The sequence below is a fragment of the Cebus imitator genome, unplaced genomic scaffold (assembly GCF_001604975.1).
Source record: "Cebus imitator isolate Cc_AM_T3 unplaced genomic scaffold, Cebus_imitator-1.0 Scaffold51, whole genome shotgun sequence".
In the NCBI taxonomy this organism is placed as follows: Eukaryota; Metazoa; Chordata; class Mammalia; order Primates; family Cebidae; genus Cebus; species Cebus imitator.
The window spans coordinates 8,042,277-8,053,817 of NW_016107366.1; the positions used below are offsets into that span (position 1 = coordinate 8,042,277).

At 48.3% G+C, this 11,541-nt stretch overlaps 2 protein-coding genes across 3 annotated transcripts in view; one reads left to right on the forward strand and one right to left on the reverse strand.

The window, feature by feature from the left end:
* The window catches only part of TRIM14 (tripartite motif containing 14), a 124,889-nt gene extending 119,092 nt beyond the window's left edge, over positions 1–5,797 (forward strand). The window contains exon 7 of the mRNA XM_017527836.2: positions 4,183–5,797. The gene's annotated coding sequence lies outside the window, so the exon portion shown is untranslated. The remainder of the gene's footprint in view (positions 1–4,182) is intronic.
* ANP32B (acidic nuclear phosphoprotein 32 family member B) overlaps positions 1–10,972 on the reverse strand; it is a 32,024-nt gene extending 21,052 nt beyond the window's left edge. Inside the window, exon 1 of one of the 2 annotated variants that reach the window (XM_017527839.2) lies at positions 10,566–10,972. In XM_017527839.2, coding sequence (XP_017383328.1) covers positions 10,566–10,619 — 54 coding nt within the window. In that variant the 5' untranslated portion in view covers positions 10,620–10,972. Of the gene's footprint in view, positions 1–9,475; positions 9,825–10,565 lie in introns of those variants that run through there. The other variant, XM_017527841.2, reaches the window with a different exon arrangement.
* Positions 10,973–11,541: the final 569 nt, after the last annotated feature.

Here is an 11,541-nt window from a genome sequence, read left to right on the forward strand (position 1 = left end):
AAAAAAAAAAAAAAAAAAAAAAAAAAAAAAAAAAAAAAAAAAAAAAAAAAAAAAAAAAAAAAAGCATCACATCTGATGATTTGAATTTTTGAAAAGTGATTATTTAAGAGTCTACATGCAGGTCTACCACAATAATTCATATTGCCATTCTTGATCACCCTGAAACTTGCAACTTTTTTAGCCCACTTTGATCTACTCACAGTGATGCAAATTACCGTTTTAACTGCACCAACAAAGGCAGCATGCCTTTGTAAAGAATTTTAGTGAACCTACCATATTTAATGGCATTAATCAAGCAAGTATATGGAAGATGCTGATACTCTGAAAAGAGAACAGGAGCTATTAACAATGTCCTTATCCTCTCATACAAAATCCAATGATGCTACTCTAATAACTGCTTTCAATTATGAAGTAAACATTTATTCTTCTACCACCACTCTCCTTCCCCCATTTACAGAGAAAGAAACAGATTTCAAGTCAGCAATACCTATAACATAGTAAATGCCTAACCACTTCTCACTACCCTGTCTACTTCCTCTTCAGAAGCCAGGCATACATTTTACTCTTTACATCCACATACTTCTTCCCTCCCTCCTTTTACATCTACTTCCTTCCTTTCTCCCTCCCTTCCTTCCTTCTTTCCATTTTTCTTTAGATATCTCTGCCATTCTTCCTTTTTCTGATAAGAAATGAGCACATCTGAAAAAAATAGGACAACTCTGACAAAAGCTGGGCTCTGGAAACAGATGTCTGAGGTCGAATCCTGGTTCTCCTCTGCCACTCAGAACTTGTACAACCTTGTGTGAGCCACTTCACTTCTCTGTGCCTCAGTTTCCCATAAAGTGGACATAACAGTACCTACCTCATGAAATTGTAGGAACTAGGGCTTGGAACACTATAAACGGCCAGAAAGTAAACTCTGGGTAAAGGTAATGGGAAATGTCAGAGAACTTTGCTGTATTTTTATATCTGTATTAAATTTTTTACAAGCATGTATTTATTCTGTATTTTTTAAAAATTCTGTATTAAAAAGAAACTAGGCTGGGTGCAGTGGCTCACGCCTGTAGTTAGGAGTTCAAGACCAGCCTGATGATCATGGAGAAACCCCATCTCTACTACAAATACAAAATTAGTCAGAGGTGGTGGTGCATGCCTGTAATCCCAGCTACTGTGAAGGCTGAGGCAGGAGAATCACTTGAACCTGGGAGGCAGAGGTTGCAGTGAGTTGAGATGGCACCATTGCACTCCAGCCTGGGCAAAAGGAGTGAAACTCCATCTCAAAAAAAAAAGAAAGTAACCATTAGTTTCTAAACTAAACCAAACTAAACCATAAAACCAACAACCCATTAATATTTTTAAAATGTCAACTGTCATCACCCACCCATATAAAGCAGTATACTGCAATACAATCAAAATGTTCCCATTTAGCTTGGGAGATTTTCTATAATTCTGTCCAAAATAATCCAAAAATGTTACACAAAATGACACCAATATCCAAAAAGTAAAGTGACAGTTGGCCATATTGCCTCCCAGCTCATGGAGTGAAATCACCTCTTAAAGACGTTTCTTTCAACCTGCAAAATTCCACTTTAACCATTGTAAAGGTGTCATCAAAATGTACCAGAGGACTCAAATTAGGGTTAAAACATGTTTTTGCTGGCTGGGCGTGGTGCCTCACACCTGTAATTCCAGCACTTTGGGAGGCCAAGGAGGATGGAGCACCTAATGTGAGGAGTTTGAGACCGGTCTGGCCTACATGGTAACTCCATCTCTACTAAAAATACAAAAATTAGTCAGGCATAGTGGCATGTGCCTTAGTCCCAGGTACTCAGGAGGCTGATGCAGGAGAATTGCTTGAACCTGAGAGGCGGAGGTTGCAGTGAGCTGAGATTGTGCCACTGCACTTCAGCCTCTGTCTCAAAAGAGTGCTAGACTAAGCTTCATAATGGCAGGGTCATGTATATTCTGGTTAGCACTGTATCACTGAATATGAGCCTACGTAACTGCTGAATGAGAAAAAAAAGGGTCACACGTTTGTCAGCAATACTGTACAGAGGTCTGTGTCTTAATTGTGAGGGACTAAGATGAAAACTTGGATATAAAGGGGACCAACCTTCTGATTACAGAGTATTTTTCAACGGCTAAAGAAATTAGTGTATGGATATATCACTGTACAATCCTCCCTGTTGAACATTTGTGCTTCATTTTCCCTACCATATCTTTTTACTTAAAATGTCTTCTGTATTTAAGACTGTGTCTTTAGAATCCATTGCTAAGTGAAAGAATACAAACATTTGAGTCTGTTATTACTTAAAAGTTCTTTATTTAAAACATCAACTTCTCTTTTAAATGAGTAGTTAACTTTAAGTGCTGCAAAATTATTTCCAATTTATTTGACTGTTACTTTTTGTAACCTCTCGATTATGGAAATTCCGGCTATTTGCATTTATCTTGTTCTTGAGGGTATCTTCTATTGTTTTTACCCTAAGTAAGAAAAAAATACCCCAGTAGAAACACTACAAAAAGGCAGACAAGCTCTGAAAGACACAAATAATCAATACTAAAAAATATTGTTCAAGGCCAGGTGCTGTGGCTAGCACCTACAATCCCAGTACTCTGGGAGGCAAAAGTGGGAGGGCCACCTGAGCCCAGGAGTCCGAGAGTCACCTGGGCAACATAGGAAGACCCTGTCTCTACAATAAAATAAATAATTAGCTGGGCATGGCGGCACATGCCTGTGGTCCCAGCTACCTGAGAGGCTGAGGCAGGAAGATCACTTGAGCCCAGGAGGTCCAGGTTGCAGTGACCCATTATTATGCCACTAATGTTCCAGCTTGGGTGACAGAGACCCAGTTAAAAAAAAAAAAAAAAGTTTGGCTGGGCATGGTGGCTCACACCTATAAATAATCCCAGCACTTTGAGAGGCCAAGGCTGGCAGATCACCTGAGGTAAGGAGTTGGAGACCAGCCTGGCCAACACGGCGAAACCTCATCTCTACTAAAAATACAAAGAAAATTAGCGGGCATGGTGGCACGTGCCCATAGTCCCAGCTACTCAGGAGGCTGAAGCGGGAGAATGCTTGAACCCAAGAGGTGGAGGCTGCAGTGAGCCGAGATTGGACCACTGCACTCCAGCCAGGGCAACAGCAAGACTGTCTCCCCCACCCCCCCAAAAAAGGTTTGATTATAACAAAAACTGTGTATTAAAAATGAGGTATCATTCTATTCTTATTGGAAGTGGGACAGCTAAGAGAGATGGCTAGGATGGATACAAATGTAGGCGAGTTTGTTAAGTGACAGCGAGAAGTTCAGGAAATGTATACCTGAGACCTTTAGGCAACAATATATACTGGGATAAATAGGGCAGAGAGCTGTTGGGCTAGGCAGAAAAGGCATGTCCCTTGACTTTTCCAGGAAGGCTGAGAATGTAAAGAAACATGCTATCCCTAGAAGCATAGTGAGCCAACTGGGGAGTAAGCACGGAGGAGAATGGGCATTACTGCATAAAACAGAGACCACCGGAGGGCTGCACTTAGGGCTGCACCCAAGGATAGCAGGTCTAAATGTTCTATCAGCCAACTTCAAGGTAGTTGAAGTTCTCAACAGGACCTTGGTGAAAAGGTACTCCGTGCTCAGATATCCTTTTAGTGGCAAAAAAGTGGCATTTGAGGTGCAGAAAAAGTGTATTTATATGTGCAACACACATACACGTGTACTCACACGCAGTAATAAGTAACCGAGTAGTCAGAATTTAGGGCTTATAAAACTAGCTTAGAAGAGGAAAGGATAGGAGGAGAAAAACCTCTTTTGGAAAGAACAGATTTCTTTAGGGAACACAAATGGGATTTTTAGGAGAACAAATGAGAGATCGAGTTTACAATGTCTATCTCCATAGGTATGAGTAGTCTTTGTTTTCTTAGGGCCATAAGACTATCCTCTCCCCCTCCAGAGATTTACTCTTGGCCTCTCTCCTGGGAACAGACTCACTCCAAAGGGATAATTTATGTCAGCCCTCATTTATGACATGTATTTGCTTTTAGCCAGATAAACTCCAAGTAAGCTTCTCTCTGCATCTGTTGAATCTCAAATGTCTTCAGTTTAAAATAATCTTTATATCAACTCTGGGGTTCTCAGTGGATCTCCAGAGGTAACTAAGCCTCATCTCTTCCTCATTCCTTCCTAGGTATAGAGATCCAGACTGCCGTGCAAAGGAGACAACAGCTTTGGAAGAGTATGGTTGAGACAGTGAGTGAGACTGGGGTCGATGATCACCCAGCTTCCCAATCTAGATTCAGAATAAACCAGAGGTCCTAATCCAAGGAGAAAAGGCCCTAATTTTTTCTTATATCTCAAATCCCCCCAGGGCTGCTGTCTAATGAAGAAAAGTTAGGCAGACACTTGTTCGTTTGTGTGTACATCTTAATCTATTTGATCTAAGAGTTAACTGGTCTTCTGCTTGTAGATGGACAGTTTAACTTTTGGGGCCAAATTCGCTCCTCTTCTTCCCTCATCCTCCAATTAAACTTGCCTTTTCTCAAACACAAATTTAAGGTAAACATTTAAAAATGAAAAAGAAAAAATCCATACTATCTTAATACTTAACTCTTATATTTGTTTTCTACAGTTACCAGCAAAACAGTAGTTTCCTGTCGCTTTTTCATTGAAAAATCTGAACTATATTGTGGCCAAATACCTTTTCAGATCTACTTGGAGGATATAACAATAATTTATAACACTTTCTATGAAAGACAAAACACATTTTAAGCTCTAAATGGCAAATTCCTAAATGTCTATGAGGTCCTTCTTTATGAGTCTAGGTCAAGGGAATGACCCTAGAGATTGGAGCTGAGGCCACAGGATATGGAAACATTTTTTTTCCTTTCATACTCTCCAGCTTGCCCATTTGCCACTCCCCTAGCTACTATGAAAAAAGATCAACTACCTAACTGGTGGGGTGATGCTCTCCAATTATACCAGTTGTTTCTGCCAAAAAGGGAGGAAGAAGTATGGATTAAAGATCATTCTGAGTTGTCAACTCTTTTAATTAGAATAATACTGGTTATTATAGTAAGTGAAATAATCCAAAAATATAGAAAGTAACTCCTGCCATCCTTGCAATTTCCATCCTTCCAAGTTAACCAGTGTTCATATCCTCTACCGGTTATTTTAAAAGAATATTTTCAAAATGAGAACAGTTTTTTAAAAAATATTTTTATTTTTGAGAAAGTCTTGCTCTTTCACCTATGCAAGAGTAAAGTGGAGCTTGGCTCACTGCAACCTCTTGCCCCACCCCAACACTGTTCAAGCAAATCTGCCTTAGCTTCCTAAGTAGCTGGGATTACAGGCGCCTGCCATCACTCCCCGGCTAATTTTTGTATTTTTAGTAGAGATGGGGTTTCGCCATGTTGGCCAGGCTGGTCTCAAACTCTTGGCCTCAGGTAAGCCACCCTCCTCAGCCTCCCAAAGTGCCAGGATTACAGGCATGAGCCACTGCGCCCAGCCTAGAACAGGTTTATACTAGTGGGTCTCAAATGTGTTTAGGTAGCAGAACTGCTGATGTTAAAGAAGGAAACACCCATATCCTACTAGTGGTTATGTAAAGAAGGGAACCATTCTGAGAAGCAATTTGGTGGGGGTGGGGGCGGGGGCGGGGGAATCATAAGATATTCATTTCAGCAGTATTTAAAACACCCAAAATCCCTGTGAACAACCTGGATGTTTAAATTATGATCTATGCAGGCATTAAGAAGTCCATAAAATAAAGACACACAGATGAAGATGTTCACTGTATTTTTTCTTTTTTTTTTTGAGACGGAGTTTCGCTCTTGTTACCCAGGCTGGAGTGCAATGGCGCGATCTCGGCTCACCGCAACCTCCGCCTCCCGGGTTCAGGCAATTCTCCTGCCTCAGCCTCCTGAGTACCTGGGATTACAGGCACGCACCACCATGCTCAGCTAATTTTTTGTATTTTTAGTAGAGACGGGGTTTCACCACGTTGACCAGGATGGTCTCGATCTCTTGACCTCGTGATCCGCCCGCCTTGGCCTCCCAAAGTGCTGGGATTACAGGCGTGAGCCACCGTGCCCGGCTGTTCACTGTATTTTTTCTTAAAAAAAAAAAAACAAGCTAGCATTCGGATTATTTGCATGAACCAAGTTTAGACAAAAATTAAACATTCTGGTAGACTATACACTAGTGTCTAGATGGTAGGTAAGGCATGTATGACGTCTATTTTTTTGCTTATCTACATCTACAATATTTTTGACCTACCTATATCTAGTTTTCTTCAACAAATATGTATTATTTATACAAGGGAAAAAAAACCCAATTAGTTGCTATGCAACCAATTAGAATATCTGATTCAGCTCAAACATCACGATAGACACAACAAAAGAGGCCAAAATCTGGGGAGAGGGTGTAGATCCAAAAAAGATGAAAGTTAAAGACAATCTACATTTTTCCCCAGTAAACTGGAACTACATTAAGACTGCTTTTATTTTGGTATATGAAATGTCACATTCCAGCATACAGCACACCAGCATTTCACAGGGGCATAGATTGCAAGCTACATTAAGGAACTGCTTGGCTTTCTAACTTTGAATGAAAAACTCAGAGCTGATAGGAAGGCTGATTGTCCCCAGATGCGTGGTTAATGAGGTGCTTCTAACAGAGCACATGTTCAGTTTAATGGAAGGATAAGAATCCCACATAAAGATCAGGTATTCTTTTCTAATTTTGGAATACAACTCAATGTGGTTTATATCTTGCTACTCCATGTCAGTGTCTTCTCATCTTACTGACAAGACCTCCAATTTCCATGGTGTATATATGGTATATTCCAGCACGGTTCAATTTACTCTCAGTGAACTGACAATATTTTATATAAATTACTTCCTTGTCATACAAAATGTCTCCTATCCTTGTCTATAAAATGTTTTTAAATGGTAACCACCATTTTTCATGAAGATTACTTTAAAATGCCATCTTAGACCATTTTCTTCCACTATGAGAATGCACCCTGATATAAGCGCTGTTTTGGACTTAGAAAAAAAAATCAAATTCTGTAATCCCTCACCCCTTAGGGAAATGAGCATACTTCTGTTTATAAGGAATAGGGATATAGTAATAGGTGAACTTTAGAAGGCCCTAGTAACACTTTTGTGTTTACCCTGTTGTCTTCCGTTGTCAGAATACATGAGCCCAACTGAATAAAAGTGTTACTAGGGTCTTCTTCAAACTCCAATTTAAAAAACAAAAATCCATATACACAATAAAAGCCGATCTAGTCTTAAACAAAAGAACACATTTACAATCTAGTCTTAAACAAAAGAACACATTTACCCTTTTCAAACATACATCTCACTTGACTTTAAAATCATTAGGGTCAACCATGGGACACTGCTGTGTATTTATTTCAGAGCATCCCATTCATACTACAACAGTACAGCATACTACCTTCAACTGGGGAATGGCTTCTTCATGTTTCCCTAAATGACAAATCTGCCGGATCGCAGAGGCCAAGCCCGCTGTGCAGCAGCTGAAAATGTCACCAATTTCTGTGGTGTTTATGGTATGTTTTAGCACATCACAAATAAGGTATGTGACTAGCTGAGTGTGATTTTTAAAGGAGTGATCTTGGAGCTTTTTGTTTGCCTTTAGGACGATGTCTCTGTAGAACACGCTTTAAACCCTATAGAATTCACTTCAAAACCTACATACAGCATGTTTTCCTGAAAACCCTGCAGTTTTAGGTCCAAGTTATATTCGCCCAATTGGGTACCTAGCTCCCACTGGTCTCAATCTCCCATTGGAGTCCCTAAGAGAACCTTCCTCTACACCCATAATCTCGGCAGGCTCCCGCAACCCACTGTCAAGGCCTCACAAACTCCCAAGTGCAAAAGGCACTACGCCACCTCAATGGATTCTTAGGCTTCAAATGCTTCCTTAATAAAGCAGTGGATTCTGCAGGCCAGTGGTGCCCAACGCACCACCCACGAGCCACTTATCACATTTGAGCACTTGAAATGTGGATGGTATGACCGAGAAAATTTTTAATTTAACTGAATTAAATGGCTCTGGCCTGACTGGCAAGAGGGTGAAGTTGATTACCTCAATAATGAACACCCGGTCAGGCGCAGTGGCTCACTCACGCCTGTAATCCCAGCACTTTGGGAGGTGGAGGCCGGTGGATCACCTCAGACCGGGAGTTCAAGACCAGCCTGACCAACAAGGAAAAACTCCGTCTCTACTAAAAATGCTACTCGGGAAGGTGAGGCAGGAGAATCACTTGAACCCGGGAGGCAGAGAGTCGAGATCGTGCCGCTGCACTCCAGCCTGGATGACAGAGCAAGACTCAGTCTCAAAAAACAAAAACACCTGCAGATATACATGAATTTTTAAAGCAACATTCCTTCACATATGAAAACATCATCTAAGGAGAACAGCAGATCAACTGTTATTTCCCAGAAGGAACTCTACTCTGCAGAATTTTACAGACCTTCAGTTTGAACATATCCCAAAAAATTCAAATTCTAGATTTTATAGCATTTCTGAAGCCCCACATGTGTACTTCTCTTGCGGCCACTTTGGCTAATTTGAGCTACTCCATATTCTACGGATTTGCAATTACGCCGCAATGGAAAAGTCTCGAATGAACACCTCAAGGTGAGAACGCCTCTCCTCAAGTTTTCCGGCGTGAGCTGGGCGCCCATGCGACAGGCAAGCACGTGGCGGGCACAAAATGTCTGACGGAAGGTCGGAAGAACGCCCGCGACCCTCCATCTCCGAATCCCCGGAGCCGCCCACCCTCACGGGCCCGCAGGGAGCAACAGTGCCGTGCGGTGGATCCCGGTCCGCCCCGCGTTACTGGTGACCTCAAGGACTAGGGAGCAAGGATATAAAACGTCGAGCACACCAGGTAAACCCTGGTCGACGAATTCCTATAAGTTCGCGACTGGTTAACCACAACCGCCTGAGGACACGAAACCAGGCTGCTCGCTAGCCCGGAGCGTGGCAGGAGGCCCTCGGCGGGAAAACCATTCGCCCACGGGGGCACCCGGCCGCGGCACTAACTGGCCCCGCGCCGGTCCGGGGAGCTCGCGGCGGCGGGCAGCCGCGCCAAACCCGGGAGACGAAAAGGGCGATTCCCACAGGCCGGACCCACGCCCACGCAGCCGCGCTGCACTAGCGCGGGCCTCCAGTCCCTACACCCCGGATGGCGCGCAGCCGGCCGCATCGGGCAGCTCTCGAGCACGTGGGAGGCCAGAGGCCGCCTAGTCCAGGAGCCGAGCCCAGCAGAGGCCCGCCCGAAATCCAGCGCTCCCGGCCCGGCGCGAGAACGGCCGCTTGCCGTTGCCCTTTTAAGAAGGGGGAGGGGGTCGGCAGCGCGCCCACGAGGGGATGAGTCGGCGGCTGCCGCGGTACGCGGCTCCCGCCAGTGCGAGCCACAAGCCCCGGCGGGGCTGGGGGACACAGACCGAGAGCTTGGCGCGGGAAGAGGCAGCCGACACAGCCAGCGTCGAGGGCGGGCGGGCAAGGCCGAGCTTGTGGGCCCGCTCACCCGGCGGAGGGAGACGGGCACCCGCCAACATGGCGCTGCGGCGGCCTGTGGCGCGCCCCGGCTGGCGTGAGGAGCCACATCCCGCCCACACCGAGGGGCCAGCCTCCCGGGGCAGGGGTAGGGGCCCTGGGCTCCGTCGCCGCGGCGCGGGGGAAGGGCGAAGCCGTCGCCACAACAGTTGGCCCCGGCCGACCTGGGCTGCCCCTGGGAGGCCGGAGTGGTCAAGGCAGAAGACGAAGAGGGAGCGAGGGAAACAGGGGAGAAAGTTTTATTTTTAGGCTTGAAAAATGGCGGGAACCGCGTTCTTTTTTCAAACTTGGCCTCGGGAGGGGCGGCGGTTGCGCCACCTCCGCCGCCTGGGCCCGCCCCTCCCCCGCTCTGCGCGCCAGGCCGCGCCCGCCCAGGCCCCCAGGCGCCTGAGGGGGCTTCTCGCTCCCTTCAAAGGAAAAAAAGCCCCCTCCTCGCCCCACGGCCGCTGTCCTCGGCTGGGCGGGCGCCCACTGCGAGCCTCGGCCAGAGGAGCCCCCGCCCCGCCCCACCCGCGCCCCTTCCCCAGCCGGCCTGGGGCGCGCGGAACCCGGCCTGGCCCAGGCGGGGCTGGCCTCGCAGCTCCTCGGCAGGCCCGGCCTCCGCCCGGTCGCGCATCCCGGGAGGCTGCAAACATGGCTCCCAGCGTTACACAACCCCCGCCTCCCTCCCTCGCCGCCGGCCACCCGCACACGCGCTCCCCCCAGGGAAAGACCCCGGCGGGCGAGGCGCGCAAAGTTTGGTTTCCCCCACACCGCTGCCTTCTCCCGGCCGCCCCGGGGGCCCGCGGGCGGCAAAGAGTTAATCCCCGCGCGTTCGCTCCCCCCTCCGCGCCCGCCCGCCCGCCTTCCCTGTCCGAGCACACGAGCTGCGCTCTTCCCCGCGCCGGGGCCGGCGAACCCTCGGCCCGGGCCCCGCAGGTGGCCACCATTACATGCAAGTCATCGGGGGAGAGGGCGCCCGGAGGGGGCTCTGCTTACTGCTGCCGGGGTCCGGTTCCTCAGTTCCAGGTGGATCCTCCTCTTCATGTCCATGTTCCCCTCTTCCCCCCTCTTCAAACTTAACTTTCCGCGGCGGGGGCGGAGGGGGGAGAGGCGTCCCGGCCTGCGCAGCGAGGGCCGTCGGAAGGGTTTGCTCGCGGCGGAGGCCGGCTGCGCGGTCCCGGGCGGCTGGCTGCGTGCGGGCAGGCGAGCAGAGCCCCCGGAGCCAAGTTACTCACGGGAGCGGAGAGAAACCATGGAGGGAAAGGGGGCTGGAGCGCAGCACTGGGCTCACTACTGCCGCCCCCGGCCGCGGCCCGCACTGCGTTTAAACCGGCGACGCGGCGCGGCAGCTGCTCGGCTCCACTCGGCACCGCGCGGCGCCGCTCGGCTCGGCGGCCGCGACTGCACCAAAGACGGGGCGGGGAGACGCGCGGCGGGCGGGGCGGAGGCTGGGGGAAAAGCGCAGCCAGCCTGGGGAAAGGAGTGACTTCCTCCCTCCCTCCCTCCGATTGCACGTGGGGCGGCTGATGTAAGACCTTCTGGGGGGTTTCCCCGCCCCCAGCCGAGCTGAGACTCTCTTTACACCCGGGCCTCACCTTGCCACCCCCGGAGCTGAGTCTGTGGCTCCGGCCGGGAGGTGAGCGGCAAGGGCTGGCGAGAGGCCTTGCAGTCCGGCTTCGGGGATCCCTAAAGCCCCGTCCGTCTGCGGAGGTTCATGGGGCTGGTCCGACGCCCGCGGAGGCGCGAGATGTGAAGCCCAGGACAGAGAGGCTTTGAGGTTCACCTTTTGCCGTCCACACAGTCTGGGGCCAACAGGCGAACCCCGCTGCCTCCTTGGCAGAGTGGCGTCCAGAGTGCCGCTGAGGAACCGCCCCCCCCCACCCCCGCCACCTCCGTCGGGACGGAATCGCGGTCGGCTGCCCCTAGTAGGGCAGCTGTGGCCGCTTGCTAAGCCACAGAGCGGCCGAGCATC